Genomic DNA, 22,943 nt, shown 5'->3' with positions numbered 1-22,943 from the left:
CAGCCTCCTCTACAATCATCCACTGCAAACATGACCACTCAATCTGCTGTGACTCACTAGAGCTCTCATGCTCTAACTCCGTATGCATAGACTCTTGCACAACGTCCTCCTGTCGTGACTCACTAGAGCAAGACCGCTCTACCTGTCTATCCTGCATAGAAGTATCTCGCACAACTGACTCTCTGCTTTGCTCAGTCACTAGCAAAGCATGCATGTTTGACTCTGTCACCTCTCTGTGTGACTGCTCAAGTCGTGCCCCAACTGTGTGCACAACGAGCTCACTACTCTGCACTCCATGCAAAGTATCCTGCAACCCACAAGCAAAAGAGACTCGCCTGCTCTCTCGCTCTCTACCTGGCTGCGTGATCACAGAGACAACACCGTCTCTCCCGTGATCCACATGCAATGGGTAACTTGTACCACTCCTGGCACCTCTCGCAATCACTAGCGAATCCAAATGCATCACAAAATCTCGCTCTTGTAGCAAAATCTGACATCCACAATCTCTAAGCTGACCAATCGAGATCAAACTCACTGTCAAATCTGGTACATAGCGCACATGTCGTAACAAGTAAGATGCACCACTCGGTAATGATAGTCTCAAATCTCCTGCACCTGCTATCGCATGCACCGATCCATCGGTCAAATGTACACTACCAAGCATCTCGCTAGAATAGCTACAAAACCATGCACGATGCGGCGTGACATGAAACATAGCATCTGCGTCTAGAAACCACTGCGAAGGGAGTGCACTATCCACATGTATAGCATCTCGTGCATAGCTCGAGGTAAAAGTGACATCCCCGTCACTAGTATACTCCGACACTACATGTGCCTCAACTGTCAAAGCAACTGAGTCCATGGCATCACTACATACATCTCTGAGACTGCCATGTCTCCTACGATGTCGCATACGACGAAAACAACGCCATCTAACGTGTCCAGAATGACCACAATACCAACATGTCACCTGTCGGCGTGCTCGTGAATGTACATGTCTCACACAAGTCCGTGATGACTCAGATCTATCATACATATCATGTAATCTGCGCCAAAGTGCTCTCGAAGTAGTCTCATACATAACAAGAGCATATACAGATTCCGCAAGGTGCAAAGAGAGCGTAGATAGTGCCATCTCCTCTAGCTCCTGCCACTGATCGTCAGACAAGCATGAAGGTCTACCTGCATCACCACTCAATGGTCCATGCAACCCTCATTGTGTCAATGCATCAAGCATACACTCTCTCCATGCCGCAAAGTCTGACCCATCAAACACGCGCATCTGTGAGAGGTCACAATCTGATCGATCACCTGTCTCTGCCATGAGCACAAGTAGCAAGCTAGATAGCAAAACCACCTCACCAACAACACCTGGAAATTGTCTACAAATATGGCCAGAAACACAACGTAAAACCTGTGAGACACACTCCAAAATAGAGCTCCCACAATATCAATACAAGTCAGCCCTAAACTGGCTCAAATCGCATCAATAAAAGTCTGCAAATATGGCTCAAAGCCTGATGCAAAGTTGCACCAATAACCATGCAAAACCTTGCACAAAATCACAAGTCAATATGACTCAATCGCGCATAAATATCTGACAAAATTTTGGCAGAGTCTCCTTTGCAACTGGAGCAAAATCTCAACAGTAAACCTCAAAGAGACAATAATATATGCCACAATGGCCAATCCGGGAATAAACTCGACCGGAATCACCTCACAAAGTCATACATATGAGCATACCTGCTCTTGCCGGAGTACCACTCAATGGCACCTCAAATGACATACATGTGAGTGATGATTGCTGCCAAAACACCTTTCAATCGATGACCAAATGTCTGCCGGATAACTATAGCAACATTTCGCAAAACCTTACAAGATCTGTCGCTATGCGCAATGCGAAATACGGCACACAAGGGCATACACAAGTGACTCCAAACTCCAACCAAATAATGACTGAAAATCACCTGTCAAAGTGGGAGTAAACTCAACCACTAAACTGTCAAAGAGCAACCTACGGATACGTAGAAGCTATGGCAAGAACCTCGATAAAATCCAACAGAGTTTCTTCTATAAATTGAGCCAAATCTCAAATAATCTCAGCCACAAACAAATACACAAATCCATATATGGCATACATAGACCGCCAAGACCATGGCAACATAGCTCACTCTCGCATGAGTGGCTCTCTGGACAAATGCATATCCAAAAACCTGTGTACACCTATGAATTTGCTGGCTGCTGCAGAAAATACTCCGTGTGTGTGAGATATACCAAAAACAGTGTTTTTGGGACCCGAAAGTGCACAAATAAACCTGTTGCTGTACTTGCTGTAATTCAAAGCATAATTTCAGCAAATAGACATCACCATCGCGTCTGGAGCGTGCCAAAACCCTGACCTAGACTCCTGGATCATGTAGATCTGACTGTGTATGACGGAGCTACGCAAAAAACTGCGTTTTAGAGCCCGAAAATGGCAAAAACGAGCTGCACACAGTCTTGAACCTGCTCCTGCTCCACTCTGCGTGATGCAATGTCCTCTCAATGCAAGCTCCAACGCAAGAGCTTTGCCACAACAGCATCCAAGCACTCGAATGTCAAGCTCTCCTCCGCCGAGCACTTCTCTAACGAGCTCCACTGAGCTCAAAAGCTCCTCTCACCAAGGAAGCCGCAACCACCTCCTCGACCAAGCTTGACCACACCAAGCTCCTAAGCTCCAAAGACAATGCTCCTCAAGCTAAAATCGCTCTCCGTGAAACTCCGCGATCGAACTCCACCGTCGAGAGCGAGCGAGCTATCGCCTCGAAGCTCTCAAAGCCGTCGTGCTCTCCGTGGTCACCATAGCTCTAATACCAATTGAAGGGGATCGGGGAGCACCACAGATGGAGAGTGAGAGAGACAGAAGGAGACACACACACAATGTGGGTGGGGAGACTCAAAAGCGTGAGCAGCCCCCTATACACTTATGCTATGTATAAGGTATACAAGTTAGTGGGCGCCCAGACTCTGGGCGGCCGGGCAAGGCACAGACGCCTATACCCCAACAAGTACCTCAAGTTGTATCTAATTTGTCTACCTTAGATAAAGACAGGTCAACTTTTTTGAGTGGTTTCAGTGATTGTTTTTGGGACTCTTTGCCAGGGGAGTTACCTTCTGAGAGACCTGAGGATCATACTATAGATCTTGTGCCAGGTTCTAGTCCACCGAATAGACCACCATACAGGGTTAGTGCAGCCCAGCAGAAAGAGATTATGGGTCAGGTCAACGAGCTTTTAGAGAAGGGGCTGATTCAGCCCAGTTCATCCCCTTTCTGTTCGCCTGTACTCTTAGTGCAAAAGAAAGATGGTTCATGGCGCATGTGCATTGACTATCGTGCCTTGAATAAGAATACTATCAAGAACAGGTTCCCCATACCGAGGATAGATGACATTCTTGATCGGCTTGAGGGAGTGTCATTGTCTACAAGAATAGACCTAAAGAGCGGGTATCATCAGATACGCATTAGACCAGAAGATGTCCATAAGACTCCGTTCAGGACAACATTTGGTCTCTATGAGTTTCTTGTCATGCCATTTGGTCTCACAAATGCTCCTTCCACGTTTAATAGAATGATGGACAGAATTTTTAGACCACATAGAAACTTCGTGGGTACCTTCTTTGATGACATGATTGTCTACTCGAAGTCTGAAGAGGAGCATAGGGATCACTTGACCGCAGTTTTCAATGAGCTACGCAAGAATAGGCTACTCATCAATGCGAAGAAAAGTGAATTCTTTTTGCAAGAGATTCACTTCCTTGGGCACATTGTTTCAAAGGATGGGGTACGCATGGATCCCGCTAAAGTGGAAGCAATTAGGTCATGGCCAAACTTGAAGTCCGTACATGACATTCGAAGCTTTCTAGGCTTATGTTCCTATTACAGGAGGCTCATCCGAAATTTTGCTGAGATTGCTTCTCCACTCCATGCACTGCAAGGAAAAGGAGTTACTTTCAAGTGGATAGCCAAGGAAATTCTAGCGTTCAAACACTTGAAAGAGAAGCTGACTTCAGATCCAGTAATTATTTTGCCAGATCTTTCTAAACCTTTTGTGGTTCAATGTGATGCGTGTGGCCATAGTCTTGGTGCAGTTTTAATGCAGAATGGCCGAGTAGTCGCATATGAGAGCAGAATTCTTTTGAAGACTGAAAGGAACTTGCAAGTCTATGAGAAAGAATTGTTGGCAATAATTCATGCTCTCACTAGTTGGAAACACTATTTGCTAGGGGCTGATTTTGTTGTCCAAACGGATCATCAAACCTTGCGATATTTTCTTACACAAACGAAGTTGTCTGAGAAGCACATGCGATGGGCAAACATCTTGTCAATGTTCCATTTTCAGATTGTGCATGTGCAAGGGAAAAATAACGTGGTGGCTGATGCGTTGTCACGAAAGCCCCAAATTTCAGCACTGTCAATTCCGTACCATTGTGAACTAGACGAAATGAAGACACAATATGCTGAAGATTCAAATTTTGGAAGGATCTATGACCAGCTTGTTGATCGGCAACATCATGAGCACTATATGCTTAAGAATGACTTTCTCATGATGCATGGAAAGTTATGTGTTACTAAACAGTTACGGCCAAAGATTTTGATGGAAAGTCATGCTCCACCTTATGCTGGGCATCGTGGAATTGATGCGACAGTGAAAGGGGTTGAGGCATTCTTCTATTGGCCAGCTTTGCGTCAAGATGTTGACACATTTGTAAGATCATGCTTAGTATGCCAAAAAGTCAAATTTGACAGACAAAAGCAACTGGGATTGTTGCAGCCATTGCCGATCCCTGATAGGCCATGGGAAAGTATAGCAATGGACTTTATCTTTGATCTTCCAAGGACGCAAACAGGAAATGATGGGATTTGGACTATCATTTGTAGATTCAGTAAGCAGGCCCATTTCATTCCTGTTAGGAAGAAGATAAAGCCAGAACACATGGTCAAGATATTCATGAGAAATATCTTTAAATATCATGGGATGCCTCAGTCAATTGTCAGTGACAGCGATCCACGTATGACGAGTCTTTTCTGGAAGGCATTGTTTGAGAACATGGGCACTACGCTCAAGTTCTCTTCTTCGTTTCATCCGCAAACTGATGGACAATCAGAAGAGGCAAATTCTACTTTCCTGGAACTACTCAAATGTTATGTCTCAGAGCACAAGGCAACTTGGGAACACCATCTCCCATTGGTTGAATATGCTGACAATAACATTGTGCATACATCAACAGGTAAGGCACCATTTGAGATAGTGGAAGGAGGAAAGAAAGTCCCACCCATTTTGTAGACTAAGGACAAGATATTTGAGGCAGACAAGTATGTGCAAGATATGGATGAAACATACAGGAAGATAAAGATTGCTCTTGAGAAGACTCAAGCTGAGCAAAAGAAAGCTGCTGATCGTCACCGTCGTGAACTCGTATTTTCACTTGGTGATTGGGTACTTTTGCGCTTTGAAAAGGCCAGGTTAAGGAAAAGGAAAGGCAAGGAACGCTTGTTTCCTAAGCTCAGTATGCGATATTATGGTCCTTTTCAGATTTCAGAAAAGATCAGCGATGTAGCTTACAGGTTAAAGCTACCAGAAGGCTGGAAAATACATAATGCTTTTCATGTCAGCCTTCTAAGGCCCCTTGTTGGTGATGTGCCAGAGAATATGCTTGATGAGGAACAACCCGAAGTGGAAGAATTGGATGAAATCCTTGTTCCTGAACAGATATTGGCACATAAAGGAAGAAAGGTTAGAGGAAAGGTTGCAAGAAGCTATTTGGTGAAGTTCAAGAACTATCCATCATTAGATGCCAAATGGACGGAAGAGTCTGAATTGCTTGATTCACCTCAGCTATTGCAATTGTATCTTGAAGCCTTTCAAATGGAACCCACAGTGACTTGATGCAGCCTTTTTGGAGCAAGGCAAGAGCATGGTTCATAATGCTCAAGAGAGTAGTTAAGCAATTGTATCTACTCTTTCCATACAGAATTTAGCTAGAGAAGTTTGTGCTCAAGAGTACACTAGAAGACTTCTATGCTTGATATATCTGTCGTAGCCAGGTTGGTGGGATTGTTTAATCGTCCAATGCTACATTTCCGGAAGCATGTATATCTTGGATTTCCCATCATAGAATATATGTGATATCAGGAGATATCTGCATGTATTATTGGCATGCAAGCGAGGTCGCTTGCAGTATTTCAAGGGTGGGGTGTGTCACCAGGAGGTGTATTTTTCCTGTTGCCTTCCGTAAATAAGTATTAGATATATTTATTTTATTTTTACTTGTTTGTCCCGGAACCCTTGAAAAGGTGCAAGTGGACATTGCATGGCCAGTGTGAAACGGCTGCAGCCAATTGGGTTTCTCACATCGGGGATCTAGGTCGGTCAGACAGGGACTACCCGAGCCTGTTAGCACTGAATTCTGATGAGTATGGAAGCTCGTGTGCGCCAAACTAGAATCTGGGCCACTCGTCAAGTCACTGCAACTTTATAAGTTGAAAGGGGCCAGTAAATTAACCCACATTGTAGATGGTGGTCAAATGGTAGTCTTCAATGATAGTCAGGAGACCGATAGGGGCGCCATGGAAGCATCTCCTAAAATTTAGGAAACTGCTATTTTTGACTGGAAAATGTGTTCGCGTCATTAGCTCTGGAATGACAAGGGGAACATTTTATTGCTCTGCTGCCAAGTCAACTGACGCACCAGTTGAGATATTTTTAGCAGGGAAAGCCCAAACTCGGAAACTGGGCGACGTGTCAGCCTGTGAGCGATTCTGCCACTCTGGGAGGCAAAAACGAGCTGCATATCAACAAAGGGGGCGCCATTTTCAGCCTCAGGTGGATTGTAGCAGGTACAGAAGCTATGGAATGCTTACCTTGCCCTCTATGCACAGTATGGTGACGGGAGTGATGCCCCGCACGCTACATACTGCTCTCTTTCTCCCCTACGTACAGTATGTTATGCCCCACTAGTGGGCTTCTCATTTGACCTATGTACAGTTTTGGGGGTTTATGCGCGTTTGCCAAGGCAAGAGCCTTCTGAACAGGAACCAGATTAGCTAATTGCTAATCCCCCACAGGTACGCACAGTTCCATCACAAAAGATTGCGAGTTTGGAGAGTTTTCTCGCGTGAAAACTCGTCCAATTCACAGGGGAACTGTCCCATTGCGTGTGGGAGCCCTTGGGACACGCGTAGGCGTGTTCGCTCCGCTAAAAACGATCCGAAACAGGGAATTACAGCCTGCTGTGTTTTTCTGCAGGTTTGGGGTTTCGCACCTTGACTGCAAGGGAACATCGGGGTAGCCTCGTGAGAGCCTTGGGTTGCGTGTACAAGCTTTTGGGCTCCTGGCAGTGAAAAACAGAGAATTACAGCCCGCTGAATTTCTGTGACAGCTCACCAGAAAGCTTCCAGATATTGAGGGAATCCGTCCTAGACAGGTGTTTTTGACCTACAGGGGTTTTTGCGCCGTTATGCTGTCGAAATCCGGTCGAAAACCTGCGTTTTCAGCCCTCGCCAGGTTTGGACAGCTTTGTGAAAGCTTGTGCTAAGTGGTCGGATCGTCTACCTTAATTTGAATAAAGAAATACCGAAAGGGGCGCCAGTCTTTGGGGCCTACAGGGTGTCGGTCTCGTGTGCGCAATGACATTCTAGTCGCTGACGCAACTGTGTTCTCTTCCCTTCTCAGTGCTCTGTGTAAAGTTAACAGGTAATTGAAATAGTACCGCCCTCTACGTTGTACGGGCCAGTTATACACACACACACACACTCTCTTGTCGTACACACCCACCCACCTACAAACGACACACACAACCCCAAGCCGTACACACATACACACACACCCACACTCACATCACTTAAGAAAACACAATTACATACACACAACACATGCATATACATACACGAGCACGCATACGCGCGCACACACACACACACACGTATACGCGCACACACATTCAAACGCATATGCGCACACACACACACACACACGCATACGCGCACACACGTTCAAACGCATATGCGCAAACACACATTTAAACGTATATGCGCACACACATATAAACATAGCACACGCACACCACACGCACCCACAAAAAATAATAAACAACAAATTTGGACATCGACAAAGAAAAAGAACGGCCACATCACGCCGTGGTAACATCAAATCAAGAAGTGATGCTGGAGGCATGCCTCGACCGGCCCCGAAACTGGCAAACGTGCTACACTGACATACCAACGAGGCCCGCCATTCACACAGGTATCTCGTCCACGATGCATCTCCACAGCAACATCTATAGGGTATTATTATTTACCAGTTTCAAGCCAAAAATCTTGTATAAAAATTCGTTGTAAATTGCCGCCTCTCTCTAGGTGATGGTCACAAAGGCCCACCTAGAAAATATCATTTTTAAAATTCTCCTAAGACAAAGCAAGGGTCAACCATCTGGGACCCAATTCCTTGGTTTGTCTCTCTTGATTAGGGCCCTAACCTAATCAGATTGTCCTAACCTAATGCAACCTGCACCTATAAAAGGTCACTATCAAGGGGGATCAGTATCTGGTAGCATTTTGGTGAGGGGACTGTCAACACTTGCATCGAGAGAGAGGGGATTTTAGTGCAACATTTTGGGAGTTAGCACTATGAGGAAGAAGCCATGTCCACACCTTGACTCCAAGGGTCGCCACACACTCACGAGAGTAGAAATCTCCGTGCTTATGAGTCACCTCTAGAGAATGCACTATAGGCTCTCTCTCTCTCTCTCTCTCTCTCTCTCTCTCTCTCTCTCTCTCTCTCTCTCTCTCTCTCCCTCCGAAGCTATCTAGCCGAAGCGAAGGTTTCTGTAAATATTGCATTGAACCAAGTTTCCCTCACACCCTGAGGGGTTTTCATCACCTACGTCTCTCTCTCTCTCTCTCTCTCTCTCTCTCTCTCTCTCTCTCTCTCTCTCTCTCTCTCTCTCTCTCTCGGTGTGTAGTGTTTGTGCTATTTAAAATCACTGTTGTCGGCGTCCTAGCCGCTCAAAGCTAGGTGGTGCTCCCTGTTCGTTTCACCGTGGCCAGCTTGGCATGCATCAGCTCGTGGCATTTGAGGCCGTCAGGGCCCATGTTGCGTTTTGCGCTTGTCATTTGTTGCCCCCACTGAGGAGGGATTCTCGTAAACCTCGAGTTTAAAATGTTGAAAACAACACACATTGTCGACCATGAATGAATGGCTACAAGAATTCTCCAACTGGAGAACGGAAGAGGAGGAGATTTAAGAAACACTGACCGCCTTCATTGAATTACTACTTCTAGGCTGTAGCGTCGTCAATCTCCAAGAGGTCAGCTCCCCATCTCGTATTGCTTGTGCTAACCGCAAATTAAGAGCATCAAGTGGGATGGCTACAAAATGTCATCAGTGTTGTCAACCAAAGTATTCTGCCAATGAGTGCCGATAGAGGAGGTGAAGAAAGAACGGTGAGTTTTGTTTTTGGAAACAACAACACTCTCATGAAAGTCAGATTTTGTGTAGCACCAAGTGTTTTCTCTCTAATGGCCTGAGAAGAGTCGTCAACTACATCAATGACAAAGTCCAAGCCACAAAGCCTAAAGCATTTGGTGGACACAAGTGGGCCTACGCTCTTTCTAGGCCTAGAGAGTTCATGTGAAGTACTACCACCCAAGCGCCGCCGTCGCATGCATAATGGAAAGTCGATTGAGGTAGACTCTTCTCGCTCAGTCTGTTTTGAACCTAATGTGGAGGATTGTGTGGATTTCAACAGGAGGTAGAGACATGTGGTGAAGGTGTCACCTTGTCAGCACTTAAGGTATGCAACTCTAAGTAATCAGTTCACTACACTCAACATGGATAATAACAATAGGCCATAAGTCTTTCCTTTCCGTTTCCTGCAACACATGCATGTAAACGTATATATTGATAGGAAGATATTCTACCAGTAAGAGATTGTTTTCCTATTTGGAGCAGAAATGCTTGATGAAATCCTGAGATCCCCACGTCCCATCATCTTACCCCTTCTCGATTACTACTACTCTTTTGATGTAAGCATTTTATTATGTTCTAGCTTTGTGATCCATCTTCTATCCTGTTTTAAAATCCATCCACCCAACTTTGTAAGAAAGCCACTATGCATCGCTGAGTCATTTGTGATATATAATAATAATAATAAAAAGTCTATAATTTCTTGCTCATTGAGTTACTACCATGGCAAGTGTCTCTTTCCCCACATTTAGTGGAAAAAATGGAGAAGACATCACCACCGATTTTTTGGATGACTTTAACATCACTCGTGTGGTTTCCAACAAGGATGATGATGCCTCACGGCTACGAATTTTTCCTCTACTGATGAAAGTAGAGGCCAAGTCTTGGTACAATGCTTTGCCCAAGCTACCAAGAATGCATGGATGTACTACGTGTTGCCTTTGTGAAGAGGTTTGGTGGAGGCACAACCTCAGAAAAGTTATGGTAGCTGCTGACAGAGTTAAAGCAGGGAAGTCTGCTAGAGTATGCCACTTACAAATTCAAGTTTGTGGATTTGTGGGAGTGAAGGGTTGCCTCGCTAGAGGAAGGTGAAGGAGCACCTAATTTCCTGAAGAAGGATCATTTCATTGTTGGTCTATGGTCGCCGCTGCACCATAGATTCCCTGCAACATATGAGTTGGCAGTGGAAGTAGCTCGCTTTAAAAACAAGAAGCTGCGCATGCAAGCAAGAGTCAACGAGTCAGTGGAATTGAGCTCAGTCCGACTAACCCCAGTGACTGCACCAACAGCCGCTCATAGAACCCAACCACAAGAGGCATCAGAAGAGAAGCAAGACCTGTTGAGTCGCATCACTACTCAGCTTGAAAGTTTTATCTGTGCATCTGGTGGAGCAAAGGCATACACCTGTCAGAAATCCAAATCAAGGGAGAGGACAACAAAGGCTAAACCAAGAATACCACTACTACAATTGCGGGAAGACAGCCATGGCATGTACTACTGCCCACATTCGAGAAGGTGGAACTTCAAAAGGAGGAAGACAGAATCAGATCTCCCCACTAAGGACAAAACCACCACCACCCAGGCAACCAGGGTTGATTCAGCTGGTTCAAATCCTTCGACCACCTGTACAACCACCACCACCACCACAACCTCTCATTGCACCGCTACCTCCAGCTCCTGCTAGAAACCAAGCAGTGAGTGTCATTAGCCTGGAAGCTAAAGGGAAGGCAAAGATAGAAGAACCGGTCTGATAGAAGAACAAAGAAAAAGGAAAGGTAGAAGAAATGGATGCCATGGGAGTGAAGTGTGTCAGGCACAAAGAAGCCTCTCAAAGGGAGGAGAAGATGAAAGGAAAAGGTGATTCTACCAAGCAGGCATCTAAGCCTCACCGAAAGATCGACATTCTGGAATTTTCACTGGGTAAGTATGCTAAACCATACGACCTAGTTCAAGATGTATTGATGCAGGGTCCAAAGATAACTTGGTCCTAATTACTCCATCTTGCACCAAGGATGAGGAGACAATGGACGAAGATGGTAAGTACAAGAAAATCAAGACCAAGGATAGCTAGGGTTCTCTGGGAGGAATTTTGACGACCTCCTACCAACCATAGATGCCCACATCAAGGGGAAACGTATCTCAAACTTCTACATAGATGGTGGCACACAGATATGCATCATGAGAGAGAAAATGATGCACCATCTAGGCCTAGAAGTAAGTAGGTTGGCACCCTACCGAGCTAACATGGAAAATAACGTCAGAGTGAAGTGCGTAGGCATTGTGAATGCAGTCGAAGTGAAGGCGTTCAACACAGAAGTGGAGGTAGACATTTTTGTCATGCCACACAAAGAGGAGGGCTATCCTATCATTCTTGGAAGACCCTGGCTCATGGCTATGGAGGCTAAGAAAGACAGGAGTATCAAAATGATTCAAATGAAGGATGCTAAAGGGAAGTCCATATTCTATGACATGAAGACTGAGAAGCAATGCAACATGATCTTGGAGGCATCGGAAGATGAGTTCACCAATGAATCTTTGACCACCTCAGGAGAAGAGACAACAACAACTGAAGAGAGCGACAGTAGCATCGAAGTAATGGGGGTCATCCTCAAAGACCCAAAAAGATTGACACAATCTGAAACACCACCGGAGAACCAAGAGGGACCATCAGGTACACAACCCTTGGTGGATACGAGTAAGTTACATCAGATGCTCTCCAGTGAGTTAAATGGTGAAGAGAGGAAAGAATATGTCTCTATGCTAGGTAACTTCACCACATTGTTCACTAATGGTTATGACAAGATCACAGGCATCACAGTGGTACACAACATAAGACTCAAGGAAGGAAGTAAGCCTATAGTGCAAAATCTCAGAAGGCTTGGGGTAATTCAGCAAGAAGCATTGCTCAAAGAGGTAAGGAATTTGCTACACGCATGTTTCATTTACCTCGTCGAAGACTCAGAGTGGCTCTCTCTAGTGGTAGTCACGCCAAAGAAGAACGGTAAGTAGAGGGTTTGTGTAGACTACAAACCTCTCAACCCAGCCACAAAGAGGGATCATTTTCCCCTCCCATTCCAAGATGAAATTCTCAATGAGGTAGCAGGTCATGAACGCTACACAGTATGTGATGGCTACTTAGTCTACTTTTAGATTAGCATTGCAGAAGAAGACAAAAAAAAAACAACTTTCATAACACCATGGGAATGTTTTGATTACAGGGTGATGCCTTTTGGCCTCACCAACGCTCTAGCCACATTCGAATGCTATGTGACTTTTGTTGTTGTCGGGCGCAATATCGTCTCATGGATCAACACTGCGCCTCGGGGATTGTCACCACTACTCTATGCAGTATAGCGGATCTGTCTCACAACTAGCTTTACTAATTGTCGATACAGGGAGTATGGACCACGGATAGGCAGTCGGAGGCCCCGATGGGTTGTCAAGCCATGGAGTCCTTTAAACTAGCACTTGCTACGAATCTCTAGTCAACACGACGCTATTCCGTCTACAAGAGTCCCGACACTAAACTAGGTTCTCTGGGCATCAACAATGCAAGGAAACATGCTAAAAGCAAGTCTAGACTATATCCCAACACTTTGGCATCACCTGTAGCACCTGGGTACCTGACACCAATACGCGTAATGATGTAGGGCGTAATGCTGTAAAAAATGAAAATGTTCCAAAATCACTCCTCAACACCCCACAAGGTCCCTAATGCCAATGGTATCACTAGAATGCACTTTTGGAAGCTAGAATGTCCTAGATCTGCAATTTACAAGCTGTGGACAAAAAACGTAATGATGTTCGCACGTCATGAAAAATGACGATTGATGACATGAGTGTAAAGCCCTTTGTGAGCCCGACCTCATGCACCAAAAATCATCTAATTTGGACACTCCTACCTCAAGATATGAGCAAAATAGCAACACAGACAAAAAGTGTCGTGATGTTGCCTATACTGTTTTTAACATGCAACAACTTACATCAAAGTGTAGATCAAAGCATCAACATTGCACACACAAAACTTCATAGCAAAATACTTAGCACAAAGAGAGATATGGACCCATAAAGATATGTTGTCAAGAGGCTTTTACCTCTTCTGCTCTATTCACTTCATAGTCCCCCCAAAAAAACTCGTCCCTCCTTACCAAAATTCAACCCCTCTATGGGTCTCACATGTCTTACTGTGTACATATGTTACAAGCTGGAGGTATATACCCCAAATCATTACATTTGGTCCTTGCTGACCCCAAATTACATACAAGTCTGTCTGCTAAACAAGCTAACTGCAAAAAATAAAAAATGCTTTTCCGCCTTGTCGTGATGTGACGACAACACTCCCCCCCACTTAATCCATTGTCCGTCCTCGGACATGCTTTTTCTTTAGGTGCTTTGGGAATGTCGTCGGGCTGCTATAGCTCTTCGTATTTCTTCTTGTCTCTCTTTGTTTTCTGCTTCTCTGATCCGCTCATGCACTGATTTGCATTCTGTGCATCTTTGAATGCTACATACCTCAAAGAGAAGTTCTGGATGACTGGCTTGAACAAGTGTGTGTCCACCTCGAAGAATCCTGTGTGAAATAGCTCTTCGAATGTCATCATGTAAGAGCAGGGTAGGAACTGGCATCTGGCAAATAGTCCCATCATTTGGTGATGAGTTGGCTACTTTGTCAAATCATACGCCAATCCCTCGTCGCCTTCTAAGAAAAGTTCCCATGTTGTGTCGTCAGGTAGGTCTTCTTTGAAGGTCTGGAAGATCTTGATAAAAAGATCAGCTGCCTTTGTAAGCATGACACATGCAAGATCTGGAACGCCCCTGAATTTGTCCTGTGTTCTCCTCCAGGCTCTGACAAAGTATGCATTCGTAGTGAATCCTCAGGGTTGTGGCAGTTCTGGGTAATTTAGCCAGTTCGGATGTCTAACCTTTGTCTGTTGAAACACTGTCCACACCCTTCGTTTGGCGACGACTGGGCAATAAGTTGGATTAATCCTTTGAGCCCTGGGTGCCCTGTTGTATTCTATGGTAGACCCCATGTGCTGGGCGAACCATGTTAGCCGCCAATTTGGCTGATTCCTGAGAGGAGCAATGCCTGACATTTCAGATGATGTGAGAGGTTCATAGCCTTCTGTCTCTTCCATAGTGCAAGAAGGCAACAATTCTTTTATCTACATGGCATTGATGAGCCGAAGGAGAGGATAAGGTAGGGACGGTTGTATCATACTGTCAATGATCTGTTGTGCGTTTTTATACTGCTTCACGGCCACTGACACTACCTCATACTCCCACTTCTTGTATGCCTTGATAGTAGGCTCTTGCTCTTCTTCTACCTCCTGCTGCATAGTGCAGAGCAGTTCGTTGTCTTCGGTTTCCGCAGCCATTTCCCCACTGGGATCTTCGGCCATCGGCTCTTTGATTTGTGTAGGTTCCTTTGTGTCCATTGCTTCAGTCTGTTCCATTTCTGGCATCTCTTGAAATTAGTTCTTGATGCTTGAGCTGTCGGTGGCTGTCATTAGTTCTCTCTGTTCCTTGAGTTCCGCCACTTCTTTCTTGAGTGCTTCCAGCTCCCTGAGCATCTCTTGACCTTCGATACTCTGAGTTGGATGCGCGGATGGTTGAGGAGCCAATAACGGCTGCATGAGAAGCTCATCAAGCTGAGCCTGCATCCACCTTTGCTTTTCCATAGCCACCTGATGCACCTTTCTTATAAAGGCCATTTGGTTTTCAATTTCTGTGTTTCTGTCCTCGGCCACTTTCTTTGCTTCCATCGCTTCCTTTACTTGAGTCTGGAGGATATGGATTTGTTGCTTCAGTGCTTGGTTTTCTTCCTCTGACTTCTTTGCGTCTGCTCTGGATTTGGCAAGTTCGTCTTGGACACTTTGTCTTCTTTCCTCCTCTCTTTTTAATTGGCTTTGACTCTGCGACAATGCTGCCATCTCATTGATTTCTCGGATCATGCGGTTTCTCCAATCTTCTATTTGTTCATCTCTGGCGAGCATTGGCAAGTCTACTTCTCTCCTTCCATCTTCTTGCGCCTCTTCTGCGATTTCTGGTCTTGGAGAACTTTGCTCGACAGGAGTCGGGCTTGGCTCGCTAACTTCTGCAGGATGAGCTATTAATGGAGAAGATAGTTGTGAAGGAACCAAAGCTTGTCTTGGTGAAGGAGGTGGAGTGTTGCCTGCTTCCAGATTTATCATGGATGTCCAGTCCTCCTTTGTAGAAATGTCCTCTAGCGGACTTTCTGGCTCCTCTGTGGATGCTCGTGGTACTTGGCGCACTTCATAAGAGGCTCGCAGTTCTTCTTCTAGTTCCACTTCCATATGCTGTACCGTCTCAGAGTACTGCACAGTTTCTTCTTCTACAGCAACAGTTGTCTCTTCTTGTGGAGCTCCCTCTTCATCATGTCTTCTTCTCACTTGTTCTTCAGCTAATCTTTGTCCCAATCTACTCATGCGAGTCAAATGCTGTAGTTGCTCTTTGTTGGGGTATAAACCCAATGTGGTCGACCAGGTAAGTGGACAGGCCGCCAGGTATGTACACATATTCTTTTGTAAAAACCTAATAAGAACTCACTATGCTCTACACATTACAGTAGAGCGAGTTCACCATATCGTAGTGCTCTTCTTCTCGCACTCTCTCTCGCGTCGCACTTCCGCTCGTACTCCTTCAACTGGTATCAAAGCTCAGATCGAGGCTCGGGGCAGCACTGTAGGAGGCTAGAGTCACAAGCTCAGATTGGAGTGAAATTCGACAGGCAACGACACGGCCCCAGAATTTCATTCTGAGGTCATCTCGGCCACCGTTTGGCTTCGACAAAGGTCTGCGCAGGCCATGTGGTCTCAGCGGGTGCAGATCCGACTCTGCAAATTTGGGGTTTTCGGCCTAGGACTGCAGGTGCGGAGCATATCGACACTCCCAGAGTGTTGATTTGTGGCTGTCTACACATCGAAGGACGGCTCACAGTTCTTGGAGGCGTGTCACATACGACACGGGCGCATCTACACACAGACTGTAGGCGACATCCACTAGTTCATCAGGTAGCTTGTGTTTGCTGCTTGATATTCCAGATTTCATCCTGACATTGCAGGTACTTCCACATGGGATGTAATGTCAGAGATGATGTATGTATGTTGAGGGTTTGCTGGCTGTGAGTCACGCAGCAAACAACCGCCGCAGTGGTAACAGCATACAGTGGGAAATTTGTGGATGTATGACTTTGTGGCAAGTCTATGTACTGTCAGATTTACTGCAGCCTTTGTTGAGGGTCGAGTGAGGTTTTATTGAGCTGGGCGATTCTCGAATGTTGAGATCCTTTCGGTGATACAGGTCTTGGAGCGATCCCTAGAGCACCCTTAGATAGGCAGCTAGGATGTGTTGACTGTGAGTTAGACAGTTGGGATTGGATCTTTGCTTTACTGCCGTTGAGGCATTGTCGCAGTCTATGCTTACAGGACAGTGACAGGACAGTAAGAGACAGTACACGTGCAAGACAGGTTTACCCGCAGCTTACAGTGTCAGAGAGACAGTCTTGTTTGAGCTGTTTTTTGGTCTGTTTTTAGTACACCAGAGCCATTTTACAAAGGAGACTCTGTCGAAATTTATGAAGAATCTGAAGCTTTCTTTGTTCATTTGACAGGTTGATATTGGTTCAGAGGTCAGTTTACAGGGGAAACTCTGCCGAATTTTTCCCAGAAAAGTAAACTACTGTGAAGCGTAGCTATGGCTGGATCACAGGACACTGCTCTTTACAATATCAAGAAGCTGGATGGAACCAATTTCCCATTGTGGAAGAAGCAGATTTGGCACGTGTTGGTACAAAAGAAGCAGATAAAACCTATAAAGCTCAAGGGGATAAAACCAGAAGATATGGATGAAGATGAATGGAGCGAAATGGATGAATTGACACTTTCTACCATTATGTTGACTTTGGCAGAAAGCGTTTACTTCAATGTAGCAGACGAGATGTCGGCTTATCAAGCATGGTTAAAGCTGAGTGATCTTTATGAGAAGCAGAGTGCAGCTTCACAGATATACTGGCTTAAGAAGCTTGTTGACTTGAAGATGAAAGAAGCGACACCTATGTCCAATCATCTGAATGAGTTCAACACAATCTATAGTCAGTTGTCAGCTCAAGGTGTCAAGTTTGATGAACCTGTTAGAGCTATGTTCCTGTTGATCACATTGCCGGAAAGTTGGGACACTTTTCGCACAGCTTTGAGTAATTCTGCACCTCCAGATGGTTTGAACATAGCAAGTGTAGAAGAAAGTCTCCTAACTGAAGAAACCAATAGAAAGACAATGGACAATAGCAAAGGAACAACCTTAGTTGTCAGGGGAAGGACCAAAGAAAAGTACAAAGGTGGAAAGACGAATCAGTCTCGTAGCAAGTCCCGCAGTGCTAAAGACAAGAGTGACATACAATGCTACCATTGTGGCAAGAAGGGTCACATGAAAAGAGACTGCAGAGAATGGAAAGCAGAAAAAGGCAAAGAGAAAGCTGAAGACCATGGTGAGAAGAACAAGTCCTCAATGAAGATTCAAGAAATAAATGTGACAAACACTCTTTCAGAGGATGACTGTCTAGTGTCAGGAGACATCTACTTCTTGAAGAATACAATGGACCCAGCTCTTCTTACAGCATCTGATGGAAATGCACTGAGTGACTGGATTATAGACTCAAGGGCATCACTTCATGTGTCTCCAAACAAGGAGTGGTTTACCTCTTATGTGACCACTAAAGATCATGTTCGGCTAGGCAATGGGCAGACATGTGAGATCTTAGGTGTTGGAGATGTTCAATTGAAGTTTCAGAATGGCTCTTCTTTCACGCTGATGAATGTGAGATATGTTCCCGCAATTACAAAGAGCTTGATCAGCACAGGTTTACTTGATGATGCTGGCTACGTCACCACTTTTGGACAGAACATGTGGAAGATATCCAAGGGTTCTATGACAGTAGCACATGGAGTAAATTCTGGAGGACTTTACATGATTTATGTATCAAATGTCTCTAAAAATGTAATCAATGTAATCGAGCAGCCGAATGTTTCTTTGTGGCATAGCCGGTTAGGACATATGTCCAAGAAGGGATTGGAAATCTTGTCTCGTTCTAGTTATTTGCCTGGCTTTTCATTTAATGATTTTGAATTCTGTGAACATTGTCTGTATGGTAAGCAAACACAGCAGCCACATAAGCATAGAAGCAGTAGAAGAGATACACAGTTGGCACTTGTTCATAGTGATTTGTGTGGACCTATGCCTAACCTATCTCTAGGGGGAGCTTCTTACTTTATGACATTTATAGATGATTACTCGAGGAAAGTATGGGTTTACTTTCTTAAGCACAAGGATGAAGCGTTTAGTGTTTTCAAAACGTTTGTGACACTTGTGGAGAATCAGAGTGGCAAGAAGCTTAAATGCTTACGCACTGACAATGGTGGAGAGTATGTTTCAAAGGCCTTTCAGGACTTTTGTGAGTCAAAAGGTATAAAACGTGAACTTACTGCTCCTTACAATCCTCCTCAAAATGGTGTTGCTGAGAGGATGAATAGGACCATACAAGAGAAGGTCAGAACTATGTTGTCTAATGCAAAGCTGCCAAATGGGTTTTGGGCTAAAGCTGTGTCAACAACTGTTCATCTTGTAAATAGATCTCCTAGCAAGGTTTTGCAGAAGGATTCAGTGCCAAAGATGGTATGGTCAGGCAAGGTGCCCTCATACAAGCATCTCAGAGTCTTTGGCTGTGAGGCATATACTCACGTTGCAAAGGAATTTAGGAACAAACTTGAGCCAAAGAGTAGAAAGTGCATCTTTCTAGGCTATGGTAATTCTGGTTAGATGGGGTACAGACTTTGGGATCCCGAATCCAGAAAGGTTATCCGCAGCAATGATGTTCACTTTAATGAAGCGAAATATCATTCTAAACCAGAGAAAGTTGAGGAGATTAGAAGAGTTGTCTTCCAAGAGGATGGACCTGCACGTGCAAGACAAAATGTCGGGGCTCAAGAGGAGCAAGGACAAGATAGAGTGGAACCACAGGTTGTGGCTGAGCCTGAGCCACCTATTGTGCGTAGATCTGGACGTGTCACGCGACCTCCTGATAGGTTTGTTCCATCTATGAACTATGTCATGTTGATTGATTGCAATGAGCCTTCATGTTACAAGGAAGCAGTGCAAATGAAGGACTCCGGGAATTGGCAATTGGCCATGCAGTCAAAGATGACAGCTCTGCATAAAAACAAGACATGAGAGCTAGTTAAATTACCACAGGGCAAAAAGGCTCTACCTTGTAAATGGGTTTACAGGTATAAGATCACCGCTCATGATAGTCAGCCAAAGTACAAAGCAAGGCTTGTTGCCAAGGGCTTTAAGCAAGAGCAAGGCATTGACTTTGATGAAGTCTTCTCTCCGGTGGTCAAGATGACTACATTGAGATGCTTTCTTGCATTGGTTGCCATATTAGATTTGGTGTTGCACCAAATGGATGTCAAGACAGCGTTCTTGCATGGTGATTTAGATGTGGAAATTTACATGCAGCAGCCAGAAGGGTTTGTTGAGAAAGGCAAGGAAGATTGGGTATGCCAGTTGTTAAAGAGTCTTTATGGCTTAAAACAATCACCGAGGGCATGGTACCATAAATTCCACAAGTTTATGCTTTCTCAAGGCTACAAACGTAGTAGTTCGATCACTGTCTATATACAAAGAAGGCTAAGGATGGCAGTTGGCTGATCCTTATTTTGTATGTGGATGACATGTTGATTGCTGGCAAGCACTTGGAAGAAATTTCAGCTTTGAAGTCAAAGATGGCAAAATCGTTTGAAGTCAAAGATGGCAAAATCGTTTGACATGAAAGACATGGGTGAGGCAAGTCATATACTTGGTATGCGCATTGAGAGAGACAGATCAAAGAAGTTGATTTGGTTATCTCAAACAGAGTATATTGACAAGGTTTTGCAACGTTTCAATATGGGGAAGGGAAAGGCACTGAGTGTTCCATTGCCACCATATGTGAAACTTAGCAAACAAGATTGTCCTCTGTCTGAGGAAGAACAGGCTGAAATGGATAAGATTCCATATGCGTCTGCAATGGGTAGTTTGATGTATGCAATGATTGCTACTCGCCCAGACATTGCATTTGCAGTGGGAGTAGTAAGTCGATACATGTCAAACCCAGGCAAGAAACATTGGGAGGCAGTGAAAGGAATATTGAGATACCTGAAAGCTACAAAGAGTATGCGTATATGCTAAGGGAGTCAGGAGCTAACTGTAAAGGGTTTTACAGACTCAGATTATGCAGGTGACTTAGACAACCGAAGGTCTACGTCAGGGTATGTCTTTACATTGGCTGGTGGAGCAATATCATGGCGTTCTCGATTACAAGATTGTGTTACTCAGTCTACTACAGAGGTTGAATATGTTGCAGCATCAGAGGCATGCAAAGAATCAATTTGGCTTAATCGACTAGTAACAGATTTGGGAATCAAAGAAGAGATGCATGTGTTATATTGTGATAGTCAAAGTGCTATACAATTGGCTCGCAATCCAGTTTATCACTGAAAGACAAAGCATGTGGATGTGAAGTATCATTTCATCAGGGAAATGCTCGAGGATAAGCAACTTCAGCTTGTCAAAGTTCACACCACAGAAAATCCTGCTGATCTACTTACAAAAGGACTTCCCTCAGAGAGCTTTGCGCATTTTCGCAAGCAGTTAGGTGTAGGGTAGTACATCACTTCTCTACATCTCTTGTATATTAGCTTGTATAGTAGCACTCTCTCGCGCGTCACAGTTCCGCTCGTACTCCTTCACTCTTCATGCTCTTGTCTGTGGGGAGCAACTTGCCTTTGCCTCTTGGGTTGAGGTTCGGTTTGACGACTAATCTCCTCTATTACCCTTTGTTGCTCTTGTCTCGGATCGTGTCTCCTCTTTGTGCGGCGCTCAGGTTGTACTGTAGCTTCTTCTTCTTCCCTTTCTGTTGGTTTGAACTTTGTGGACTAAAGCTGTGGCTGTGGCAGTGGTTTCTTCATCCTTAGACTCTTCTTCCTCTGCTTGGCCTGACAGGAGATTCTTGCACAAATGCCTCGCCACGTGAATTAGGGTTGCGTTATCTGAGGCCTGCAGCTTCAAGTCTTCCTTCATGCCAAGAGCTTGGTAGACTACTCGTGTAAGCATTTGCCCAGCTCCCAAATAACCCTTCTTCTGCACTGTTTGCGTCTTTGCCGCTCTCTTGATATCCATTAAGATCTTCTCCGGCAGATTGGATCTCAGTGGTTGCGGATGGTTCATTGATGTGGTTAGCCAATAGGTGAGTCCCACTTCTGGATGTGTATATTTCTGTGGTTTGATGATGTTGAACATCTGATGTAAAATCTGCATGGGCAAGATTATCTGATCGTTAAGTATATCATAGAAAGTTTTCTGCCCATCAGTCTGCAGAAATTTGGAACTCTTCATGCTCTGAGTTGTCCGGCAGCTTAGCTATGTTGAATCTTCCAGTCTTGATTTCTAGGGCTTCTTTAATCACGTTGGATGTGATTTGGATTTGGAGAAGCTTCCCTTTGTTTGAGGTGACTGATGCGGTGCCGTCTTCCTTGAGGGATGTCATAAGCTCGTAGCACCTTCGTGCCTCAACCGCCACCACATCTTGCAAATTCCAATTCTCTAATCCAATCATTTGCATCACTTTCCGCACTTCGGACATTCTCTGTAAATTCCGAAAAGACTGCGGCACTGACATGATTGTCAGGTTGTCGCCTGCTGGCGTCTGATACTTTGTCTTCAACACGAATGTCTTCGCAGCTTCCAAGCTCTCGCAACTGATGAAACATTTGATCACAGCATGTTGTGCGATCACTTCAAACTGTGGCACTATAACTTCGACTTGTGTTGCCGGCGCTTGATTGGATCCCGCTTCCATTGTTCCCTGCTGCGGAACATGACCTGCACCGCGTGTATCGGGCCAGTGGGATCCGGACGCCATAGTGTCGTGCTAGCCGTCTGTGTGTGGATCTGAGTTGCGTGGGTGAGTGAGTGCATTCTGTAATGTATGGTGAGTGCAAAGGGTGGTGTGCTCGAGCTCTACTAGGCCAATGACTGCGCGCACAGAAAAGCTCTCTCTCTAGCTCTCTCACTAGTGCAATGACCAAATGAGGTCCCCAAATGGCCTATATACCCACAGGTTTCCGTGACTTACCTTGACACTTGATTCTGAGCATACCATTGTGTAGCATATTCCGTGACATGCAAAATCGACTGTATACATCACATGCTTTGCTTGACGACGCTCTTCTCTAGTCTTTGACATCTGCAAGCTCTTGCCGTTAAGTGGCCATTCGGGCGTTCTTTTCCGATTCTATCATTTGACCACTCCTTAGAAACCTCTTCACTTGTACATTCAGCGTTTGAAGTCCGTTTCTGCTTTGGAGCTTCCATCAAATTTTATGG

General features: G+C 44.9%; 1 protein-coding gene, 2 long non-coding RNA genes and 1 pseudogene across 3 annotated transcripts in view; 1 reads left to right on the top strand and 3 right to left on the bottom strand.

Annotated features, from left to right (window-relative positions):
- The window catches only part of LOC147463847 (uncharacterized), a 96,246-nt gene that overhangs the window by 36,775 nt on the left and 36,528 nt on the right, over positions 1-22,943 (top strand). The window lies entirely within an intron of this gene.
- Positions 1-22,943, bottom strand: part of LOC147463848 (uncharacterized) — an 88,758-nt gene that overhangs the window by 35,442 nt on the left and 30,373 nt on the right. The gene's annotated exons all lie outside the window — the stretch shown is intronic.
- LOC147463850 (uncharacterized) lies at positions 14,669-15,268 on the bottom strand (annotated as a pseudogene).
- Positions 15,277-15,952, bottom strand: LOC147463849 (uncharacterized). The gene is made up of 2 exons (XM_086483168.1): positions 15,336-15,952; positions 15,277-15,286 (listed from the first exon to the last, which is right to left on the bottom strand). Exons 1-2 carry the CDS (start codon positions 15,950-15,952, stop codon positions 15,277-15,279), a joined length of 627 nt encoding a protein of 208 aa, XP_086339294.1.

The sequence above is a fragment of the Adiantum capillus-veneris genome, chromosome 2 (genome assembly GCF_014529385.1).
Source record: "Adiantum capillus-veneris isolate H3 chromosome 2, ASM1452938v2, whole genome shotgun sequence".
Lineage (NCBI taxonomy): Eukaryota > Viridiplantae > Streptophyta > Polypodiopsida > Polypodiales > Pteridaceae > Adiantum > Adiantum capillus-veneris.
This window is presented reverse-complemented; position numbering and strand designations above follow the sequence as displayed.

Excerpts from the sequence above, each read along its gene's own strand:
- LOC147463849 (XM_086483168.1), bottom strand. The coding sequence starts at position 15,952 with ATGAGTAGATTGGGACAAAGATTAGCTGAAGAACAAGTGAGAAGAAGA.